Below are 24,387 nucleotides of genomic sequence, written 5' to 3'. Positions count from 1 at the left end.
TGAGTGAAGATTGCAGGAAAACCCCAAGCTCCTTTGTTCTTAGGGTCAGTGTAAGGAAAATACTATCCAAAGGGCCTAGGAACTTAGGTCAAAATAAGAACTCAAAGGCTGAGGTTCTTTATTTTTACCAAGATAGAGTTGGTATAAGTGTGATAAGTACTGTCCAAAACCTCTACAGACACACCCGCAATCCTAGCCTTCAAGACAGAGACAGGAGGATCATGAAGTCAAGGCTAGTCTGAGCTACATTTAAAAAATAAATGTCAGGGCTGGGGACATAGCTCAGTCAGTAAAGCACATAGGCACAGGGACCTGTGTGTAGTCCCCAGCACGCACACACAGTTGTAGCTGGCAAGGCACGCTGGTAACCCCAGTGCTGAGGAAGCAGAGACGAGTAAGCCTGGGGTGCACTGGCCAGCCAGCCGCCCATCATGAGACTCAAGTAAGCCTGGGGTGCACTGGCCAGCCAGCCGCCCATCATGAGACTCAAGTAAGCCTGGGGTGCACTGGCCAGCCAGCCGCCCATCATGAGACTCAAGCTCTGGGTGAAAAGCCTTTGTTAAAACTCTCTTAAAGGATGTTACCCAAGGCTGACTTCCGCCTCTGCACATACATGAACATGCACACATACCACTTCATGCACAGACACGCACACAGTAAGCAGAAGTGTGTGTTGTTGTGGCATCTTAAAGTCTCAGGGACAAATTACACCCTGAGCCACAGTCAGTACTTTGAAGGAGCTTTGTCTCTGCTCTTACTGTTAAAACAACTCTCGGCATGCACTCCAAAGAAAGAGCCTTCATTCATTCATTCCCTCATTCATTCGTTCATCAGTTTTCCCGGTTTAAATGCCATGGATAGGCTCTGCAGAGCACTGACTGCACAACTAGGAAGATCCTGCCTCTGGAAGAGGAAGACACTAGAACCCTGAAGTGATAGGCCTCAGTGAAGGGCTAGATGAAGGACCCATGGGAGCAGGGGGCTTACAGAGGGTTGACATTTGAGTGGAATTGGTCTCCAAGTGAGCCTGCCACCAGGAGGAGGAGGGACTAAATGGTGATTCCTTCTGCAGCCATTCCACCCACTCTGAAGTGGACTACTGTAAACCCTTCAGGAGGAATCAGATGGCGGTGCAGTGGGGTAAGGCTCACAAGGCTCCTGGCATGGGGCACACCTTCCTCAGTGTTTTAAGCCGACTTAAAACACCGAGTAGTCTCAGTGTTCATTGCCAAAGAGGATCTGTGGTGAAGAAAAAAATGGGCACCAGAATAGGAAACCAAGCAGGGAGTTTTTCTGTGTCTGCTGGGGTCCCCAGTACCCCACCTCCCATTCTTTAAACTCTCCTTTCCACAGTTCATCCTTGGTAGCTGCTGTCATGGTCCCCCATGGGGAGTCCTGGCAAGACCTCTCACTGAACTCTTTCATAAAGATAATGCTACATGCCACTAAAGTGTGCTGGTAAAAAGAATTGCAGACAGCCACATTTGTGCCTTAAGCAAAGAACCTTTAATATCAGACTATCTTTTATCTGCCCCCATCTCCTCACAGGCCAGCAGCCCTCTGCTCCTGGGATAAAGTGGGTCTCCTCCAGATGTTGTCAGCTGTATGAAATATCTGAGTCGGCAAAGTAGCACAAAGATTGAAATTAGACCACCCATCCTAAGTTGAGGTAGTGCTTGTGGTGTGGGGTTCAGCCCCTTTCTCTGCTGTGTGCTTATGGCTTTCCACACAGATCTTTAAAGTGTTTGTGGCACCCCTTTTGGGGGTCAGTGTGCACTCACTGTGTAGTGGGGAAAAAAAGCCACGAGGACGTGAGGTTTTCCTTTAAGATGTACCAAGGATCAGTATGGAAATGCTGAGAGTACCAGAAGACAGATGTGAGACCAGCAAGACTGAGGACCCTGAGCTCAGGCCAGCTGGAAGGCTCCTCCCACCCCACCAAACTTGTTGGCCACTTTCATAAGGCTTCTGGGCTCAGTGACCCCCTGGTGCTGCTTTTCAGGACTAAACTTGAGGATGAAATTGGCTTGACCTGCCAAAACACAGGCTTTGTTTTCACTGAGTCTGAAGGATTTTTCGTAATCTTTAGGGTTGGGGTGCCAAAGCCACATTGAGGCAGCTTCTTAATTTCATAAACAATGTAGTCCTTACCTAGTCTTACAGAGAGTGGCTGAGGAGAGTCTGCTCATGTGATTTTTCACTAGTTAATTGTTCTTCATATTATGTCTTTTGAGTCACAGCATAAGTCTATAAATGGGAGATAAACAGCCACATGTTCCAAAGATGGTCTTTCAGAGGAGAAAACACCAGTGCACTCTGTCCTCTAACCCTGTGTGCCCAGCATGAGGCATGAGAGTTTTAAAGGAACAGGGGCCTGCTGTGGTGAAACCCATCTATAATCCCAGTATTGCAGAGGTGGATGGAGGCAGGGTGATTTTGAGTTTGAGGCCAGCCTGAGATACACAGCACGACCTCATCTCTAAAACCAAACAATGGTCTGCTGGGATGGCCTGGGGTAAAAGTCTTGCTCTGCTAGCCTGAGGGCCTGAGTTTAAGCCCTGGAACCTACTTAAAGGTGCAGGGATCACAGAATTGCCCTCTGACCTCCGATATACTCAAGGTAGCCACATGTGCTCCCTCACACACTCCACCTGTATTTCCGTGCACGCACACTCATGGACGCATACACTAGGTGTTTGGCAGGCCCGGGTGTTAAAGACTAAGCGTAGTGGAACACAGCTTTAATCTCAACACCAAGGAGGCAGAGGCACACAGGTCTGGTCTCGTCTATATAATGGAGCTCCAGACTAGCCGGAGTACATAGTATAAATCTGTCTTGAATAAATAAACCATTTAAAAATGTTAAAATGAAGTAAGCAAAACACACAAAAACTTCCTTTGGAAAGGCACAGCCCACAGGGCTCTGCTTAGGAACTCTATGGGGAGGGCTCTCAGAAACCTTACTGAGGTTGGCAGTGAGTAGTCTCCCGATAGACTTCTCCGCAGGAGTCAGACCGCAAGTCCGTCTCCAGCACACACTTGCTCTTTTCACACTGTCCCCCGCTCTTTCTGCCTTTGTTTGCAGCCTCCCTCCTGTCTCCTGAGTCTGAGGCGCGGAGCAGGCTGGCTCGACATGCTTGGTTAATTGGTGTGTCATCCAGTCCTGCGAGGCTCCTCTTTGCCACCCGCACTGCTTATTGAAGTGCTCTGAACGATGTGTTAAATGATGAAAGCAAGGACCATGGCTTAGAAAATGTCTCCAGATAGGTGAAGCACATACTCGGAGAGTCACACAAGGTCATTGTCATCAAAGTAACACCACCTCGGAAGGGTTTCTATGGGCTCCATTGTTTTGACACAGGTTTTCTGTGGTTTTTTTTTTTTCCTTCCAACTTTTTTTTTGGGGGGGGGGAGTTTATTTGTTTTTTGTTTGTTTGTTTTGTTTTGTTTTTTGTAGTGCCAGGGATGGCATTTCAGGCTTTCCATGGATACATGTTCTACCTCTGAGCTGTGCCCCCAGCCCTTTCCTGAAGTTTAGCATTACCTTTACCAAAACAATCCACGTGCTCTGACACTCTCCTGTCATGTGAATGCAGTTTCCTTCATTTGCCCAAGCTATAACTTGAATATGTATCCTTCTCAGCAGCCGAGCGCGGCTCTTGTTCTTTTGACCATCATCTATGTCTAGCTTGTGACGTGGACATTTCCTGCGTCATAGCTAAGTAATTTATACACGATTCGAATCCGATTCCCTCATGACCTACAGTACCCAGTGCCATCCCAGTGCCCTACTGGGGGCTCAGGGATCTTTGTGGCTCAGCTGTACAGAGCTTTAAAGCAGTCATGAAAACAAGCCCAGACTTTAGCTCTGATGGAGCCTTTGAGAGATGTTTGTGGAGTGTCACTTGTCACCCACACATGAAGAAGTGATTTCTCTTTGCCAACACAGCAGACCCGGAATCAAATTCCACCTCAACCACAGCAGCCTAAGCAAAGAACCTTGGCTGCAGTACATGGTGTCTCAGGGTTTCAGTCTCTGCCTCTGAGGTGGCAGCTGTACCCGTGTGGGGTCAGGCCACAGTGAGAAACAGAGGCATCGTCAACTCTTTCCTTCAAAGGAGGCAGCTTTGGAAATGCTCACATTGAGCCAGCTCACAGGAGATGAGCAGATTGCAGGGTTAGATCCCACTCAACTCAAGCACTACTGACAATACAGAAGGCAAATCGCACCCCTGCCCCCCAGGAGGACATCGCCAACACAAAAGGCATAGCTGCATCTTAACAGCAAGAAGCTAGAGCTGACTCTAGAGCCATTTTGAGTGACTATGACCCAGGAACACAGATTTAGGTTATCTCAAATTCTATATTCCTGTGTGGACACAATTTCATGAAGTTTCCTAGTTGTACAGAACAAAGAAAGTCATAAATCAAGGCACGTTTAACTTGCATCAATGGCGCATCAGAGAGGCAGTTCCAAGAGACAGAGGAAGCTTCTAAAGGCCCAGGGTGTTGTTTCCTGATGTTCTTTGCTTTAGGACTGGTGAGAACTAGTGGTCTGTTAAGCTAATAGATTCTAGAAGCTTTCTAGTTATCAGCTGCGAGATGTCAATTCATATAGAGGTGGGCAGAGAATGGCTGCTGTGGTGGGGGTTGGGGGTGGCTAGAACTAGCCCAAGACACGGCCATTAGCCAATGGGCCCACAACATTCCAGTCTTTCCACAGTCCTGCACTTCTCTGTAGACAGCCTCTTCCCAGGAGCCCTCATTCACAACAGCCACCCCCAGATTTTGGATGTGATAAAACAGATGAACAGTGATTGGTGAGGAACAGCATGTGTGGGGGGTGAAGGCCCTCCATCAGCAGTAAGGCTAGCAAGGGCAGAGCCTGGCTGGAGAAAAACACCCCAAAACTCTGTACCTCATAGCCCCGATGCCTGAAGCTGACAGTAAAGACTGGGCCTAGAGAACTGTTTCAGATGTTTGTTTTTGCTTCTGTTTTCTGGTGCTAAACCAAGCCCTTGCTTGCATTTTGAGAGTACACAGCCCCACAGCCCTCAGAGTCTGTTTGAGAAGCAGTGAGACTGTTAACCACAGACCATCTCCCCAGCTCAGCGTATGAGGCAAACCAGTGACTTTCTCCTCAGGCCCAATATGAGACTGAGTAGAGGTTCTGGGAGAATAGAAGGCATCTGGGGTCATAAAAACCTGGTCCCTGTAACCAAGAAGAGGCTCTAAAGGCTGCATACCCCTGCATTGTTGCTGGATCACCAGTGGCCAAGACCACAGACAAAAGATTGGCAGGGACTTTCTCCAGGGAGGTCTGGCCAGGAAGTCTAATGGGCCCAGAGGTTGATTGTTTACCAACAGCTGCCCAACCAGATGGAGTTCACAGGAAGCCCTCAGCCAGTCCACATGTCCCACACAGGAGCTGTTCTTACTGTGTTGCATAAATTGACTAGTGCTCCTTAAGTATACCAGGCTAGCCTTGAACTTGTGGCCTCTGCATCTTGAGTTGCTAACATTAAGAGCCATGCCTTACTCTTAATGAGATATGTGAGAAAGAGGCCTGAAGAGAATGAAATTTTGAATTTTTATAATAAATAGGTTTTGGTTTTGGTTTTGGTTTTTGCAAGAGTTCAGATGTGGTGGCACATGTTTTTGATCCTGGCACTCAGGACGTAGAAGGCAGCAAATATCTGTGGGTTCAAGGCTAGCCTAGTCTACATAGTGAGTTCCAGGACAGCCAGAGCAAAACTGTCAGACACATTTCTGAGAATACAGTCACTTTCCTTGCTACACCTGTTAAGGTAATGAGTAAACACATTCTTGAAGCAAGACTAGAGCATAGTAGTCGGGACTATTTTTAAAACATTTAACATTAGTAACCACATAAAGTCACTTTAAGAAGTAAGCTGCAGGGGTTGGGGATTTAGCTCAGTGGTAGAGCACTTGCCTAGCAAGCACAAGGCCCTGGGTTCAGTCCCCAGCTCCGGAAAAAAAAGAAAAGAAAAAAAAAAAAGAAGAAGAAGTAAGCTGCAGGACTGGAGAGATGGCTCAGTGGCTAAAAGCACTGTCTTCCAAAAGACCCAGGTTCAATTCCCAGCACCAACAAGCAGCTTGCAATTGTCCGTAACTTCTAAGGAACCTAACATCCTCACACCAATGCACATAAAAGAAAAAAAAATAAGATAAATAAATAAGAAGTAAGCTGCAGGTGGCGTGGTGACATATTCCTTTATTTAATCCCAGCACTCAGGAGGCAGAGGCAGGTGGATCTCTGCGTTTGAGGCCAGCCTGGTCTACAGAGCAAGTTCCAGGGCAGCCAGGGCTACACAGAAAAACCCTTGAAGGGGGGTAGTGGGGGGAGGAAGGTAAGCTGCTCAGCCAGGTAATGTGGCACACACTGATTATCCCATCATGAGGGAGCAGGAGGCAGGGGCATCACCTGATTGGGCCACCTCAGTCTTGACATCAAAACTGGAGAAGAAAGAGGAGGCGGGAGGCAAAGACAAGCTCTTTAGACTAGTATCCCATGTGTGCCATGTTCTTAGCGGGTGACTCAAACTACGGAACATTACCCAGAATTGACTCCACCTCCTGCCAAAACCACAAAACAAACCCACACTGGGGGAGCTGAGGCTTTGCTTCCCGAGAGCCTGGGAGCCTGGTCTGAGGAGTGGCAGGTAGCCCTGGTGCCCTGGAGCAGCTGCTGCCCACTTTCCTAGATCATGAAAAGCTTGGCGTTAGGTACAATTCACTCAGCTTCCCATAGTTCCTCCTTTTTAAATTTATTATCCTTTTGTTTTTTGAGACAGGATCTTTATATGTATCTCTGACTAGCCTGGAACTTGCTATGTAAAGCATGCTCTTCAAATTTGCAACAGTCCTCCTGCCTCTGTGTTTCCCCACAACCCTTAACCCTACACACTCAGTGCAGCCTGACTTACTTCCTCTTTTTAAAAATTCGAGCAGAGGCTGAACCTTCTTCCACAGTGAGCTTGGTTTGCCCTTGCAGCTGTGGGATGGCATCCCTGTTTATGAGAGCACACATATCTCAGAGCATGGGCAGGTCGCAAGGGTGTGGCTCTGGAGCCTTCCTTTGGACCTCTCACCCTTCCCTTGGCTCTTGTGGAGGTAAAGAACATGGGACTGTTTCTGCCACCCATCCCTCACTCCTGCTCATCTTTCTATAATTATGTCATAACTAGAAACTTTCCTACCCTGTGACTTTTTGATCTAATGGTTTTTATAACTTGCTGGAGTGGGGGCAAAACTGTTGAAGTGACTTTAGCAGGTGATGGAGTCTAGTCTTTTGCAAGGTCCTGAGGGGTCCAGCTGTCTCAGCCTAAATGTGCCTGTTCCAAGGTCATCGGCAACTGCATGAATGTGGAACTGGCAGGCAGAGCTAGTGCTTTCCCTGAATACAGCACTGTTGGGCTGGCTTTGTGCTGTGTATTCAGCAGCCCTGGGGCTAACAAAGCAGGACAGGGCAGGTGCTTACAATTCCAAGTAAACATTTTATTGTTTTGATGTATTTTAGACTAATTGAAGTATTTTTCTCCAACAATACACACCCATGTCACCTAGCCTGTAGACACAGACACCAGAATCAACAAGCTTGACATAAAAAATAAAGAAATAAGATAGTACTGGCATCTGACACCTCAGTGCGGATGTTTGAAGGATTATTGGTGGAGAAGAAGCAAGCTGTTGATTTACATCCATTGAGGCAAATCTTCCAAAGCTAAAAGCAAAACCAAAATAAATCTAAAAAAGTTTCATAGCATTGTTTAATATACTTTTCTGCGTTTTTGTTTGTTTGTTTGTTGTTTATGGGGTTTTTTTTGTTTTTTATTTTGTTTGTTTGTTTTTCAAGACAGAGTTTTCTCTGTTTAGTCCCAGCTGTCCTGGGATTCACTCTGTAGACCAGGCTAGCCTCCAAACTTATAGAGATCCACCTGTCTCTACCTCCTGAGAGCTGAGAGTAAAGGTGTGATCCACCAGGCCCAGATAAATCTAGTTTTCTAATAGATAAAGCCCAATAATCTTTCCACTTGGCGATGAAAACGTCCCTAAGGACATTTAAGTGGGAGTAGAATGGCCACTTGTCCCAGAAGAAATTCTTCATAAAAGAGACCAGTGTGAGTGTAGATCAAATACAGTTATTTTTGTGCATTTTGTCTCTTAGCTAGCACATGGCAGGCTCTGTGACCATCACTGGTGCCTGTTGTGAGCAAAATTGCAAAATCCTGCCTCCATGGAGCCGACGGTTTGAAGAAGGGTGCTTGGCAGTTGTAACTTCTCAGACAGAAGTCCTGATGATGTGAGGAGCTAGTGGCATGGTGTTACCTCCTGAGTAGAGATCTGAAAGGGCGTGAGGAAAGGATGTGTCCCACAAGACTGACAACTCAGGCAACTGCTGTAGCTCAACTTAGAGATACCCAGTGGCAAGATCTACTGCTCCTAGAATCCTCTCCCTCCTCTATCCAGTGACCTGGGAACGGCTTTGAAATGCTGCCCTCAATCCTGCAGACTGCCTTACATACTTCAGCTCTGAACTTGAATGTGACAGTGACGTGTCCACCACACCTACTTAGGAAGTCCTTTTACATCCTTATCCTTTCCTTAGAAACTAGAATGTTGTTGTTTTTTAACTAAAGAAGGAAGATTGCAGAACTTGGTGGCTCATGCCCCTTAGCCCTAAGAAAGCCACTCTAGAGGTGGGATGTGCCCACCAGTGCCACGTGTAGCCATGCAGCCAGAATTGAGACTTTCCAATATGAACTCTGGTGCTCTTTCCCCATTAGAACTGTTGATATTCCTCTGCTCAATGACATTCTAACCAGAAGGTAGCACATAGCTCTTAGAAGCCTTTGGTACTTGTCACCCTACATAAGCTTCTGCCTGGAGTGATGGGAAATGATGAGAAATTAGTGATGGGTGCTCTCAAAGGCGGCTCTACTTTGTAAGTATCAAAGCTCCCATGCTGTGAGGAAGCTGAGATCCAGAGAAATTGAAGGACCTTTCCAGATGGTTCAATGGCTGTTCCAGGCTGCATAGAGCAGCCAGTTCCTGTCTCTCAGATGAGGCGCACTGCTTTTGATAAGGAGGGACAGTGAGCGGAACATTACATAAAGGCCCGGGTGAGCTGGCTGTGCTCCTAAGCAAAGCTGTTTCTCAGCTCTACTGGACAATGCCCCACGGTGGGTCTGTCTCACTTTGCAAGGTGCCTGTTCTTTCCAGAAACCAAAGTCTAGTTCATTTTATTCAAAAATTAATCTGCTCGCTGATACATCTGAGGTAATAGGAAGTGTGTGGGTAAGAGTTCAGTGTGGTCATCTGTCCGGAGTTGTGTTGGCACAGACCCTGCTCTAGGAGCACCTGGCCGGAAGCTGTGCTGATGAGAGGGAAGGCTGCCCTCAAAGCCTGGGAGAAGCTTGCTTTTATCCTTTGCTGATTAATAAGCCACTCTAGATGAGTTCTTAAAATAACAAACATTCATGTCCTTGGGGTCCTGTGGGTCAGGAGTCCTAGCAGGGTTCAGTCATCCCTTTCAGCATGAAGGGCCTCTGGAACTTGTTCTCCAGTACTTAAGAATGGGGAATCCACACTGCTTCACCAGCATGTGTGGCATCTGATTGGAGAGCAGGGAGGCGGGGCATAGCTGTTCAGGTATTCTTGCCTCACAGGCACTTGCCTCCTCTGCTTCCTCATGGCTAACCTCCTTGTACCTTGTGTTGTAAGCTGGTAAAAGCTGTAGGATTGTTAAGTTCCAACCTCAGAAATGGGACAGAATGGATTCTGTCATGTGTTGCTGAAAAGACATAGGCTCCTGATGAGGAAGCACCAAGGTCAGTCTGTAGAAGTGTCATGGTTAGGGATGGGGTGAAGTCCATCTTGGAAACAGTGCGCTACAGACCTCTGGAAGAAATGTTGTCACTCTGCGTATTGATGAGCGGGGTGGATACAGCAGACACTGTCCAGCTAGAGCAGCAGCACATACCAAGCCAAGAGTGGTAGAATATCATCCCATTTTGACTCCCTGACCTTGAACTAGGATAGAAATCAAGATTCGGCTTACAAGCAACCAGAGCTTCCAGGGACTAAGCCACTACCTAAAGACTATACATGGACTGACCCTGGACTCTGACCTCATAGGTAGCAATGAATATCCTAGTAAGAGCACCAGTGGAAGGGGAAGCCCTGGGTCCTGCTAAGACTGAACCCCAGTGAACTAGACTGTTGGGGGGAGGAAGGCAATGGGGGGGGTGGGGAGGGGAACACTCATAAGGAAGGGAGGGGGAGGGGATGTTGCCCGAAACCGGGAAAGGGAATAACACTCGAAATGTATATAAGAAATATTCAAGTTAATAAAAAAAAAAAGAAAGAAAAGAAATCAAGATTCGCTTGAGCTCAGCAGACTAAACGCCAGCCCTGTTGTTTTCTCAAGTGTCCTCAGCTGCATGACTACAGAAAACAGTTTAGAGTTGGGAGCCATGGAAGTTGTCCTCTAAGAAATGTGGCATGGTTGAAGCCACCTGTTGTCAGAGGACAAGTCAGCATTAAAGGGACACTCACCTTAAAGGGATGTCATTTTTTAATTCTTACAAGGCTACCAGTGGTTAGCATTAAGCACGTGAGATAAATTTCCATTTTTAAGTCTTTAATAAGAAATAATCCATCTGAATTAATTATAATGCTTAGATGTGTGTGAGTGGTAGCCACTGGTCCTTCTAGGTAGAGATGTGTTAGACTAGAGACTCTGTCTCCTAAGACAGCAGCCCCTGATGCTGAGGAGCATGTCGTATGGCCATTTGGCATGTTAGCTAAGCAACCAAGCCATGCCAGCCTAGACCTGTCTAGTGCCCGTTGTTGGCCCTAATTGTATTTCTGGTGTCATGAAGAACATAAAAAGCTCTTGGCTTAGTGTTGTACACAGGGCTAAATAAAATCCACCAGGTATTAGAGATACAGGGAGATGTTGAATTCTGGCCCTTACTAGGTAGGCTGTGATAAAGCAAGGAGTATGGATTTGCTTGCTCAGTTGTGGCCAGAGTCTTCCGGAACAGACTCCCCAAAGAGAAGGAAGAACAAGGGAATACGTGGGAGCTGTGTCCTGAAAAGCAGGCAGATTCCATTTGTCACCTGTCACACCAGCTAAGGTTCCACATAGGAACCACCCTTGCTACTGCAGTTAGGGCTTTGCAGTCATTTGAAGAACAATGCTTTTTCTATTACAAACATAAAGTGGTTGCTTTTATCCATTCTAACTCTACATCTTTCTAATTCAAAATCTCACACCAAGTCTCCTCTAATGCACGGACTGCCATCAAAGGAGACCTTTTTGCAGTTGTTTGTAAGTGACTTTTAGAGATTTCGTTATATGCCAGATATTTTAATTAGCATTGCGTGAGCGGAGCCACTGATGAAAATCAACATAGAACAATTAGAATGTCTACAAGGCCACAAAAGTGGGCTTTTACATAGGCGTTTTCTTCTTCTTCTTTTTTTTTTTATTAAGTTTAACAATTAGCAGCCTCATATTTACTGTGGCCTAGTTGAAATTAATTTATTACCTTTAAACACAGTATTCAGTCCAAAAGTTGTTCAGCCAGGTCTTGGCTTAATGTATTCAGATAGACAGATAAATGTACATGCTCACATGCATGCATACACATACACATGCACACACACACACACATGCACATGCACACTCGCGCATACACACACACACACACACACACACACACATTTATATACAAAAAAGGATGCAAGTAAATTAGTATTATGGGAGGAAAAGATGACATGGATTCCAGGTCAGCAGGGTTAAGAACACTAAGAAACCTTTAAATATTCAAAACAATTGTCTTCAGCATGGAATCTACTTCTTACCATCCTCACTGGCCCTTCAGGATGAAGAAAAGACACTGTCCAGCCCTGGCAGTAGTTTGCTAGCGGAAGAATTAGGAGAAAGGTACTGGTGCCTGAGGGTGGGTCATGAATTAGTAATTGCTATGTGGCGGATGAGCCCGTCAGAAGAGTTGAAAATGAGGAAGTTGCCTCACAGAGCACTATCAATCACTCAGTGACCATAACTTCCAGTAATTAGTGTATTTTATGGGCTTTTGCTTCAGTGGCTCGAAAGCCCATATGCTGCACTCACAGCTAAACTTTGCCGGAGTAATATTCCAGGATGATTTATCCTCTTGCTGCACTGGGAGATAACCCTATATTAGGTGAAGATTGTGAACTAAGCTGCAATAAAGTGTAAGTTTAGGTACAGTTTGCCCAGGTTGAGACCTCAATGTATCATGCTTTTGAGCATTCATGGTTGGGCCACAGCAAGCAATCATTTCTAACAGTGAAACAAATAAAGCAATTAAAGGACCAGCATTAGGATATTGTGTTCGTGAATTACTGTTGCCCTCTCCCCATTTAAGCGTCCACTGTAATAAGCCCATTTCTAATTAGAAAAACAGCAATGCTGTATTAGAATCATTTATTTGTAATGCTGTCTTTCCTCCATGATTACTGGTAATCTGGGGTAGAATGCAAGACCTTCTGAGTGATGGAGAAGTGCTTGATTTATCCTTTTGTGCTACTGTGCTTGGGCTCCTTAAGTTACAATAAATCTACTCACGATCTGTGGAGTCTGGCGAAGATGAGGATTTCCTTTAGAAATGTTGGCACATGTTAAGGAGCAAGCCTGGCAGGAACCTCCCAGTTAGGCTCTTTCTACACAAAGAGAAGAAAAACATTATTTCCCAGCTCTCAGGGGCACTTGGCGCTCCTCGTGCAGGCATAATGAGTTATTTGCTGAGGTTCACCCAGTGCACCGGAAGTCCCCAGGGGCCTTCGCAGACAGGGTTCCCTGCCATTGCCAAAACATCTGTAGAGCCCAGCGTTCTAATAATTTAACAAGCTTTGCCACCAACTTACAGTATGACCTTGGGCAAATTAATTAAGCTTCTGGTGCCTCCATTGGGCAATAATTCTGTTTGTGTTAAAGAAATCCTTGGAGTTTGTAGGAAAGCATTATGTCAAGATAAGTCTAAATTGACTAAGGAAAGAGACAGTCTTGGCTCTACCATATTCTCTGCAGATGAGACGCCTCTGTGCGGCTTCTAATGGTCTGCTCCTAAGCCTTCCTGAAATAGACGTTAGTGAGAAGCTAATCTCTCCAGGCTTAGAGGAGGTGTGGAGTGTGACACCTTCATTACATTTATTATCCCATCTTTAATTTCCAATGCATTATCACATCATATGAGTTAAACAATAATAGTAAAACAAACTAATTGTCTTTAATTAAAGTGAATTAGGTTTTGATTTCAATATATTTGATATAGCGAGAACTGAGGACGTGGAGGGTCCCAAAGGTTATTAGGGCAGATTTCGGTGGGCCTGATGGTGTTAGTAATAACCCTCTTCGTCGTGGTTCTAGACACGAACAGATATGTCATTTCATCAGTCTCTGTTACTCGCACTTATGCCCCTCCACAGGGGTCGCAGATTCCACAAGTTAGCAGCTAATGGCGTTATACATTAAAAATTGAAGCTTCCCTCACTCCAAGGCCTTGCAAGGCTTTGTTCTTAAGCCCTAGACACTTTGGAGTGCAGCTGCAAACTATAGGCAGAAGATTAAATTAATTTGTAACTCTTTTTTTTTTTTTTTTTGGTCCTGCATTGCTAAATTCTCCACATTTAATTGAAACCCTACTTCAAGACACTGTGTGTTTCTGCGTTCTTTGTTGTTAGTTTAACCTCTGAAGCTCTTTAACACTGGCAAATTGCTGTTATATCCTTTGGATTGTCTTGAAACCATTCCATAAGCGGACAATGAAATTGATACATGGGAGAAATGTCAAACCGTAGGTAGATTTTACAGTGTTTAATATTTATTGTGGATCTTCTCCAGCGTAGTTTGAGGTGATTTAAGCTCGATCTTTAGGCCTGAGCAAATTGATCTTGGGATGAAAACTCACCTAGGGAATTTTATGTCATTCAGTAGTTAAGTCTATTTTGTGTTTTGAAGTCACTGTGTCTGAATGTACCAAGTGACTGTCGGGCTTCTATGAAATGGAAGCTTAACTGCAGCACACAGTCTAAGTGCAAACTCCTTAGATGGACGTTTAATTGTGTAAAGTGCACACAAGGTAATTAAGAACAAATTTTAGAACATTTCGGACTATAAAGTCTCCCTTCAGCTATATTGAAAATGCTTATTTTCAATTTGCAGTTATGCCGAGATATGTCTAAATTAAGGTGGTTTTTTTTTTTTTAAACTGAGTGCCTTTTAGTGCAAGTGTAAACTTAAAACTCGTCCCATTGCATCACTGATGACCTGAGTAGGTAACTTGGTCTGAGTCTGCCCTCCGCTGCTGCTGGCCGCCTTGCCTCTTCTCTCTTTACAGTTCTGTGAGGGTAATTTCCCTGTCTTGTTGCTACTTTGTAAATATTTTTACCCTAACTTTCTGTTAAAATACAAAGGGTTTCTATTATGTATTTGACAATTGTTCTAGTTCTCTCTCTCTCTCCTTCCCCCCCTTGTGTGTGTGTATGAGTGTGTGTGTATGTATGTGTGTTACACATACAGATGCCCAAATATATTTATTATTTACAGTATATAATCCAACGTACTCCAGTGCTGCTACCTCAAGAACAATTTGTAGGTTATGGTTGGTCAAATCAAAGATCAATAAATGCCTCTGAGGAACATTTCTGGTCTCACAGTGAAACGTTAGGGCCCTGTTATTTCAGTGTATTCCCAGTGTGGCCAGGTCCACGGCCTCCTTTTTCTTTCATTTATACAAAAAGTGTCCCACACCCTCTGTTGACCAGCTCGTAGACTGTTTAGTGTTTGGAATTAAAAATTCACTTGTTTATTTAACATTAAATAGAATGCTTTCCCTGCCCCCTGCCCGCCTCCGCCCCAGCCATGAGCAGTAGACCTGTTCCAGGTCCTGCACAAAGTCCCCCGTCTCCTCCTGGGAGTGAGGGGTAAGAGAGTCTGTTGATGGATTGCCGGCATGTCTTCATGTCTTTAGTGCACTTTTTTTAAACACTGGACTTAAGCTGTCTATATTTAAATGCTTCCCTTGTGAAGATGACAGCGAGTGGGATCCCTGTTGGCCAAGCTCTAATCTGTTTGCTTTGTTGTGATCCTTCTTTTCCTCCCCCTTACTTTAACTGTTAACCTATTTATAAATCTAAATCTACACACAAAGGTCATTGGTTGGCTGAACTTAAACCATTTTACTCAGTAAATTTAATTAAGAAAATACAGTGCAACTCATAAGCAAATGAGTTTTTTCCTAGTTTTAAACCAAACCACCCTCTTGAGTGCTGATTGCCTTGCCCGACCCCTGGTGATACAGAAACAGGCAAAATTAAAAAGGACATTAAAGCTTCATTAAATCTGAAACACATTTAGTACAGTGACATATCTGCAGGCCATTTCAGAGAAGATTACACACTCTCTTTTGTAAGTTTCCTAATTTATAATACCTTGACAATAAAAACTGGGGAAATGCATGTTGATTAATAGGCCAGTAGGGTAAGAGCAGCGAGCAGTGCAGGCCCAGCCGTCTGAAAGGCCCACAACATATGTGCTCCCTCCTAGAAGGGCTCAGTGTTTATTTTGACTTCTGTGAAGAAGTTCATGCAGCCATGTGTGCTCAGGATGCCATTTCTACTTCCAACTGAAAGCTTGACAAAGGGGTTCAGGGCCTACCCTCGTGATTCCACCCACATTGTCATAAGACAAGTACTGGGGAGTCAATAGCTACTCCCCAGTCAACTGGAGCTACATTAGACTGAAAGAAAAGGACACACGTGAAGGCAGAGTCCCCTAGAGGGGCCTTCAAACAACTGTCGTAGTGCAGCGGGCACACCTGCCTGAGCTCACTAGTGTAAAGCTGGGAGCCGAAAGCCGCCACAGCAACCCATTGGTGATGAGAGGAAGTGACAATCCTGCTACCACGGCAGTGGTACCTACCTGTCAATGGCAAAGGAGCCTTCTCTGCCATGTAAATCCAAAGAGGTCACACCTGCAAAATGCCAGCAGGACTGAGGTCCCAATGGGAGAGGTCAGGAAAACATGAAGCGAAGTTAAACCCAGGAATGCTGCTTTGCCCAGATCAGCCACTGCTGCCTGATCCTAGCAGATGGGGCAAAGGGGCCACCACCAGACTGCCCACACCAAGTCTTCTCTCTGTCCTCCTGCACAGAAGTGTCTTAAATGAGTGACACCAGCCATCCTGGCATCCCTGTCCCAGTTATGACAGAGGGGCCAGGTGCGCATACCCATACTGCAGATCACTGATGGCTGGCCAGTCAGAGGCCTTGTGCTCAGAGGAGAGGGAGTCGATTTTCACGTGATTCTGCTCTTGTTCATTACGCGTTCCATGTATTTTATTTCTCTGTGTTTGTTTTGTTTTGGAAAGAGCTGAGGCTAATGTTGAAGTCAGTATCCTATCGCTATAACTTTCTAAAGTGCTGCGATTATAGATATACACCACCAGACCTGTCTTGTTCCTTAATTCTTTAGCTACAAGAACCAGGAGTGTCGGCATCTACTGGGTCACGTAGATCTTGATAATGTGTATGGTAGGCAGGTTGCCTCTGCCAGTCAGTCATGTAGGCAGAAATCTTCCTCAGTCCCAGTGATGTGTTCAACATGTCTGTCCGTGAATAGTGGCATTTCCCTGTAAGAGATTAAGCCACTGTGTTTTCGATGTGTTCTAACAGTCATTAGGCTCTTAGCCATTTTAGATGAGAAATCCATCTTGTACTGTATCTTTCCCCCAGATGAAATTCATACAGATCAATGTGATAATGGGTACAGCTTTTGGTCACTCCTCACTGCCTCTCAGGTTATTACAGATTGGTACCCCAGCAGAACACACCACAGGCTCCTGAGTCAGTCTGCACACTCACAGAAGTATAGTAACACCCTGTAGTTTTCAAATCTAAGATAAGCCACGGCTTGTGTTATACGAGAGCGGGGTGGGGGCAGCATAGCAGCATTTAGACGGCAGCCGGCAGACAAGCCCCTGCCAGTGCAGGGACCCTGCCGAAGCAGGAAAGCATCTGAGACGCTGCGGGCGCAGGTAAACCTCCATCGTCCCTCCTCTGCCTCATTCGACATGTTTTCTTATCTGAAGTGGAAAGATTGAGGAAACCCATCCAGTGAAACGATAGCTTCAGTTTATATCTTGAAAATCCATATACTTATTAATGTACATGAGGTATGAATACAGCGTGGCACTTAACTAGATATAGAATATCTATGTGTTAGAACACATAGAGGTGCACGCGGCACACACACACACCCAAGTGAGTGTTCACCCTCTCAGAGGGCCACCGTACGAACTCATATGGTTAATTGTTATTACATTGCTGTTCAAACTGCCCTTGGAGCTTTGAAACCTCAACACCTCAGTCTATCCTTTAGTAATCTTTGTAGGTATTCAGGGTTTGAATATACATGGGGCACTCAGGCCTCAGGCTACCCAGAAGTCACATGATCATCAAGCTAAGAGATATCATCTTAAATGCAAGCTGTGATTAGTTCTCATAAAGTGAAAGAAGTGTTCTTTTGTTGCATGAAATGATTTTAAACACCATTTTGAAGTGTTTGAGAAGTGTTAGTGTCTTTGAAACAAGTCTGCAGCTGTCAGGCTCTCGGAAGACAGTGCCAGTGTGCTGAGAACACTGGACTGAGAGGCAAGTTTTGGGGACAGTCCCTAGATTTCTCTTGACTAACTGTGAGAATTCCTTGAGGGTTTGTATCTGCCCTGCAGGCCCATGTGCTCGGATGCACTCTGGCTTCCCGGGTGCTATGTATGCTTCTCCTGTGCAGATACATGTGGAGGGGCTCAGAATGGAGGGTGGGCCAGGCCAGGAAGCTGAACATTTTCATGATTGCTTCCTTTAAATAGGTTGCTATAAACCAAGCTGGTTGGTTCAGGCCCTTATTCCCAGCACTCAGGAGGCAGAGGCAGGCGGGTGTGTGAGTTTGAGGCCAGCCTGGACAGCACACTATGCAGAGACACTGTTGAAAGAGAGATAATGGGGATGGGAGGAGTCTGATCTTACTACATTGTATCAAGCCTTTTCTTGTTCCAGTTGCTTAGTTGTAACAAGCCAGGAAACAGAAGTCACTAGCCCAGAAACAAGGGTAATATACAAATCAAAATAGGCATGGAGGGTTCACTCTCCCATCCATCCTGGCAGCCTTCCCTGGCCAGTCCCATCCTCACAATCATCCGTGGCCAGTTTTATACTGGTGGTTGGGCTCCTAACTGACAGGGAAGCATAAAAAGGTAAGTGGGTGAAAATGGGAACCCAGGTTTCGATTTCATAATACAGCCCACTCAAAACCATAGAGCTGTGCTCCAGAAACAACTAGATGTTCCCATATTCAAGAGAAAAGGCCCACAGATTTGTACACCTCTGTCCCAGGGAAACCATCACACTCATACATGTGAAGAATTCCCCAGATTTGAGAATACACCGAAGAGAAAGTATGTGGGACAATATTTAGTTTATTAAATGAAAATGTTTTTATCAGAGATAAGATATTATCTACTAAAATGTCCATTCTAAATACAGTTTATAATGTAATTACAGCAATAATTTACTTCATACGATAGAGGTGTGGATGCTTTTTACATGTGAGATGCAATTCTGAAATGTAGTCCTTGTCTGTCTTAAGGAGATCTGCCCTGCATGCAAATCTATAACTAGACAAATATTATTTTCTTTCCCAGCTTGCTCTTGGGAGGTTTCCATATCCTCAGGTAAGATTGTTCATTACTGCCATTTGCCACTGTGACATTCATTCCTATGTATGAAGGTACAGGAAGCGATTGTGAACATTTGAGCCACATATAAATAAATCTGTCCTGTTAAAATGAAAAGTAGTTTCTTAAAGGAGTCATTAGAAGTCTCCACTGGCTTTTTCTTTTTTATTTTTTTTAGCTCTAGACTTTTTTCTCGTGTTAAAGACTGACTGGGACCGTTGTGTTCCTCTTTGTATGACATTTGAGGGAGGGGTCTCTATGCCCAGCTCTATGCGCTCATGCGGAGGTTGGCAGAGGCGCCCACCCTTTTCTTCATACCCTTTATGAGCATTTTGGATTCAATTAAAATTATTCCGGTTAAAAGCTGAAGCCAAGGGTGAAGGTGACTAATGTGGGTCACTGCTCACCAGGGGCGCGGGCTCCTGGTTTCCTATCCTGTGATTTTGAATCCTTTCTTATTTTGTTACTTCCTATTCACAAATAGTTCATTATCAAGTATTCCAAATCCTTTATTTTTTATGAAATTCTTCATGGTTTTTGCTAGAGAGGGAAGGGTGCTAGCGGTTAAAATTTAAAGCTGTCTTGTGGCTGGAGAGTGACTCCCTGCTGTAGGGGCAGTAGGCAGAATGCCCAGAGGGGTGAAAAATGGACGGCTGACGGCTCTCTTCTGGTTGATGTGCACTGTTGTTCTGGCATCGTGGTCTGAACAGGCCAAAGTGCCTGCAGGCACGTCTGATTTAAAGGTGGTGTTGGTCTCTGCTCTTTAAGCATCTATTAACTTGCTATTATTATGCAAATAAGTGTTGTATTACACATACTAATTTATGCATGGTTAGATTATGCAGATGCATCACAAACATGGTTATTGAATAATAGGAGGGGCGCCGTCTCCCTAACCATCTTCAGAAGCGGTCCTTAGCATATCCTCCCGGCACCCATGTGGACACTTAGAGCCTCCACTCACTGAAGTGTCTCTCTCCAAGCCCTTTCCCTGAGCAGTTAAAAGTCACAGATATGTGGAAGAGAAATCCTCCAAGTACTTAGGTTCAGGAGTGTCAGCCCCACTCTTCTTTGAAGCAAAGAGAAGTGTCTTTGCTTAAGCATAGATAGTCCTTTGAAAGGAAAGTCTAGACTGTGGCTGCTCGGCACACACACTAGCACATAGTGAGATTCTGGCATATACAGCCATGCCACTCAGCTCTATAGGCAGTCTATCCGATTAAAATCACCTTGTCAAGATTTATAGTCATTTGAATATTTGTCTTGTTAAGCCTCTTAAGTCTGTCACTAATTTTAAACAATTCAGTGTTTGACTAAGGCATATAATCCTGTAAAACTGTGGAAATGAACACGAGGCCCTTCATGACCTAACTCTTAAACTAGCCTTAGTAGAACACTTATGGGCCATTGATAAAGATTGAGAGCCCCAGGATGGCTTGCCATGCAAGCATGATGGCCTCAGTATGTCCCTGGGACCCAAAGGACATCATAATGGAGGAGACTGACTCCCACAAGTGACCTCTGACCTCTACACAGGAGCCTCCCCATAAAAATAAGTAAGATATTGTTTAAATTTCAAAGGTTGAAACTGTAGCCAGATCCTTAAGGTCCTTACTATGCAGAGCCAGTAAGCAGGGATACTGACTGTGTGTGTGGTCCTCAATGCAAGGCCTGTGCTGGAAACAGCATTTACATCTTAGCAAACTTCAACCCCACTAGAGTAGAGTATGAAGCTGAAAGGAGCAGCAAGCTTGTAGACTTCCTTTCCCAGCCTAGTGTCAGTGCTGCTGACAGCATCTTTAGCAATCCCTCCTTCAGCTGGTGACAGGGTGTATACCGGGTGAGGGTACAGAGGAGGAGGGGGTGTGGACATAATAGAGTCAGTCGACAGGGACAACCCTTGTGAAGAGGCTGGGCTTCTTAGAGATCACCCTTTTGTGTGAATGTCATTGTTTTGTGTGATCAGGTGTTTGCTGTTTGGAAACACACGCAGAGTTTCCTTTAGGCCTTAGGGTAGCACAGCCTTCTTTGGATGCTGTGGATTCTAAGAAGAAAGGTCGGGGCCTCCATTATAACAATGTTCATTATTATAAGAAAACCAGTGATGGGGATAGAATCCAGTTGGTAGTGTTCTGGCCTGACTTGCCCCAGCATCTAGTAGGTGGGGATGGGAGGCTAAGACATTCAGGGATATCATTGGCTATAAAGTGAGTTTGAGGCCAGCTTGGGATACATGAAACCGTCTCAAACAAACAAAAAAATATGGTATGGTGACTTGAAGTCTCAATACCTTTCCTGCTCAGATGTCCTGAGCACTCTGTGTGGCTAGTCCCAGGCCTCACATCCCATCACAAAGATCTCCTGAGCACTCTGTGTGGCTAGTCCCAGGCCTCACATCCCATCACAAAGATCTCCTGAGCACTCTGTGTGGCTAGTCCCAGGCCTCACATCCCATCACAAAGATCTCCTGAGCACTCTGTGTGGCTAGTCCCAGGCCTCACATCCCATCACAAAGAACTGTTGTTTCTAGCCTCACACCTTTCAGGCCACACACCTCATCTCAAAGAGGAGTGGAGCAGTCGGGTCTAGGACTCGGAAGCATTTAAGCCCAGTGACTGGCTGTGTCACCTCAGTTTGGTGGCTGTTCATACCCTTGCCCCAGCTCGCAGGCAGTCACCAAGCCCTCCTCACATTCAGCTTCCCTGCCAGAGGATACAGGAAAGAGTGAGCCCTGTGGCCTTGCTGATGGAGATGACAAGGCTGGTCTGTCTCCAGAGCCCTTTTGCTTTTCCTGTCCTGTGTGTGGTGGTGGCAGCAGTACAGATGGCCTCAGAGCCCTCACAGCCCCACTGCCCTGAAACTCTGGGTGCTTGTGGAGCATATCTATAAAGAGATGAAGACGTGAGTTTCTTTTTGCCACGTCTTACAAAGCTAACTCCATTGAACAATTCAGCTTTAATGGGAATCTGGAAAGATCTGAGGATTCAGACAAGGCCTGAGTGTGTAGTCAGTCGGTCATGTAGATCCTAAGTCAGTTGGCTTAAAAACCCATGGCAGTGGGCAATGGTTTGTTTAATGACACCACAATTTGGGAGAAATGAAAATGATTGCCGACTAAAATTGTCATCCTCCATTCAAACTTTACAACGAGGCCCTGCACTCGGACAGTAGTGAATTCCTTAGGGAGACTTCAGGGGCTGCCCCACTGGGGCACCAGGGGACTCAGTAGACAGGATGCCTCAGGAAGTGAAGAACTCCGATACAAATGTGCTTAAAGTACTTTCAATATATAAAATAGTGTTCTTGTTTTGCCTACAATTCCTGATCTTGGTTAATAAATTACATCAAAATGACCCCGAGTTAAAAGGGGGGGGGGACCTGAGCAAATAGTGCCCCTGGTATTGTAAAGCTTTGAATGTTTTCACACCCCATTAATTTATTACTTCTCTTTCTTCATCTTTAAATTTCATTTTTTTTTTCAAAAATTCCGACTCCCCGCTGCTGCAGTGATTTCCATCTTGTTGTTAATTTCCCCTGCTCCATATGGAGCTCCAGACATTTCACCTGCAGGCTGTACTAGATTTTGCTGTAGTGATCCTACTTCCGGAGGCCAAAACTGTCATTTAGGGTTCCTGGTGCATCTGTCGGCGCCAGGCTCTCCACTGGCATGGGCGAGTGTGAATAACAAATTGGATGCACCTGAGATTCGGATGATTAGTGTGCGCTGTGAATCTCTGAGACTTGTAAGCAGTCGCTCTGGGGGAGGGGCGGACGGCCCGAGCCGAGGGTGGGTGGGTCTGTGCCCACACCTTGCATTCGGGGCTTGGCAAGCGTCGAGCGTCGTCGTCGGCAGCCCTGGTGCAGAGATAGTAACATATATTTCATCGTGCCTTGTCATTGATTAGAAAAGAGCCTTTAATTTCATTTCACCCCATGTTGTGATTAATTTGCATTCTTTGTCAGAAGTTAATGGAGTTTTTTATGGTTCACTCTGAAATCCTTGAAGACATCAGACTTGATCTGATGTTTATACAACCGCCAGCGGAATTTCTTCCTGTGATTGATGGCAAGCTTGATGTTATTCCAAACGGCTTTTTAAGCTGTTTTTAAGAATTATTTGAATAAAATGCAAGCAAGATATTGTTGTAACGATCAAGATTATCTGTTAAAAATCTGTTTCAAATAAAGAAGATGATAAGTAGAAAAGGGGATCAAAAAGAGAGAAGGAGGCGAATGGAAGCCGTGTTTATTAGGATTATGTAAGGATGGCACTGGACAAATTAGTGCAGTGTTAAGAGACCACTTGTATTGGAAAATTTTACTGTCGTCTGACCAAATAGAATAAGTCCAAGTTTAAAAAGGACATCTAATCTTAGGCATTGATTAGAAGCCTCATTATCAACTGACCACTTCTCAAGTATTCTGCCAGCCTTGGCCTCCAGTGTGCACACAGAGGCCTACTGTTCTGAACCAGAGGAGACAGGGCTGTCTAGCCAGCAAAGTAGTGATGTATTTCTCATCCCAATCCAGGGGAATTCTTCAACCTCAGTGTGAGTTGCACATAAGTAGATTCTAGTGAAAGATGTTTCTGAGGATGCCACCACTGTCCTTCCCACAGACAGGACAGAAACAGAAATAGCCCATTGTTACAACCAAGATACACAGCACATGTGTAGGAGCAGTGTGTGTTCACCCCGTGCACGGCCTGTCACGGTACAGGGACGGTTGTCAGTGGTGGTTTCATCCGAGCCCCTGCTACTAACCGAGGGCACACGTTCTGCCCGCGCTTTTGGATCTCTAGAGCTGTTTGTTTGCTTTGGAGACCTCAACATGTTGCAGCCCAGTCTACCTTCTCCATGGTTGCTCTTGAGACCCACCCCAAGGTCAGTGCTGAAGACAGATTTATATGCTGGGCTTGAAAGTCAGCTCATAACTGGGTGGTTTTAATTGGTTTACTGCTTTCTGATCCTTGTCTTAGTGTGGTTCTAAGTTCCTTTTATTATTTGTAATCCATAGTATTGACCAAATTTGCACTGTTCTTTAAATAGAAGCAGCGTGTCAAGGAGGAAATATTTTGACTTGGTTTAGAAGCCTGCTATTGGAGTGTGTTGGCTTCTCCCTTTCTTCCCCAGTGAACTGACAGACTGGCTTGTCACCATTCCACTTGTTGTGTAGCAGGAAACCTCTTGGCAGGGTATTGCTTTTACCAGAGTGGAGAGCCTGTGTTCTTAAAACACTCTTAGAATGCTGGTGTAGAAATACCAGGGTTTTCTTCTGGGGTTTTTTGAGACTGGGTCTTTCTGTGTAACCTTGGCAGACCAAGCAAGTACACACTATGTAGCACAGGCTGGCCTCAAGTTCCTGTCAATCCTCCTGCTTCACAGCCTCCCAAGTGCTGGAATTATGACCTATATTACCATGTCCAGATAAAATACTAGAGAGTTTTTTCTTACATTTCATACATATGTGTATTAAAAGCCTTCCCCTGGTATATTGTTACTAATGCCAACATTGAACATCTAATATTGTCTTACTGTCTATATTATATTTAGACTACAGATATCATTTTTTAATTATGTATCAG

At 45.1% G+C, this 24,387-nt stretch overlaps 1 protein-coding gene across 2 annotated transcripts in view; it reads left to right on the top strand.

Moving 5' to 3' along the window:
• The window catches only part of Map2k5 (mitogen-activated protein kinase kinase 5), a 220,813-nt gene that overhangs the window by 126,471 nt on the left and 69,955 nt on the right, over positions 1-24,387 (top strand). For both annotated transcript variants that reach the window (XM_032910909.1, XM_032910908.1), the window contains exon 17: positions 18,771-18,800. In XM_032910909.1, the coding sequence (XP_032766800.1) occupies positions 18,771-18,800 (30 nt within the window). The remainder of the gene's footprint in view (positions 1-18,770; positions 18,801-24,387) is intronic.

This window comes from Rattus rattus, chromosome 8, assembly GCF_011064425.1.
Source record: "Rattus rattus isolate New Zealand chromosome 8, Rrattus_CSIRO_v1, whole genome shotgun sequence".
Lineage (NCBI taxonomy): Eukaryota > Metazoa > Chordata > Mammalia > Rodentia > Muridae > Rattus > Rattus rattus.
The sequence above is the reverse complement of the archived record's forward strand: the minus strand, read 5'-3'. Positions and strand labels throughout refer to the sequence as shown.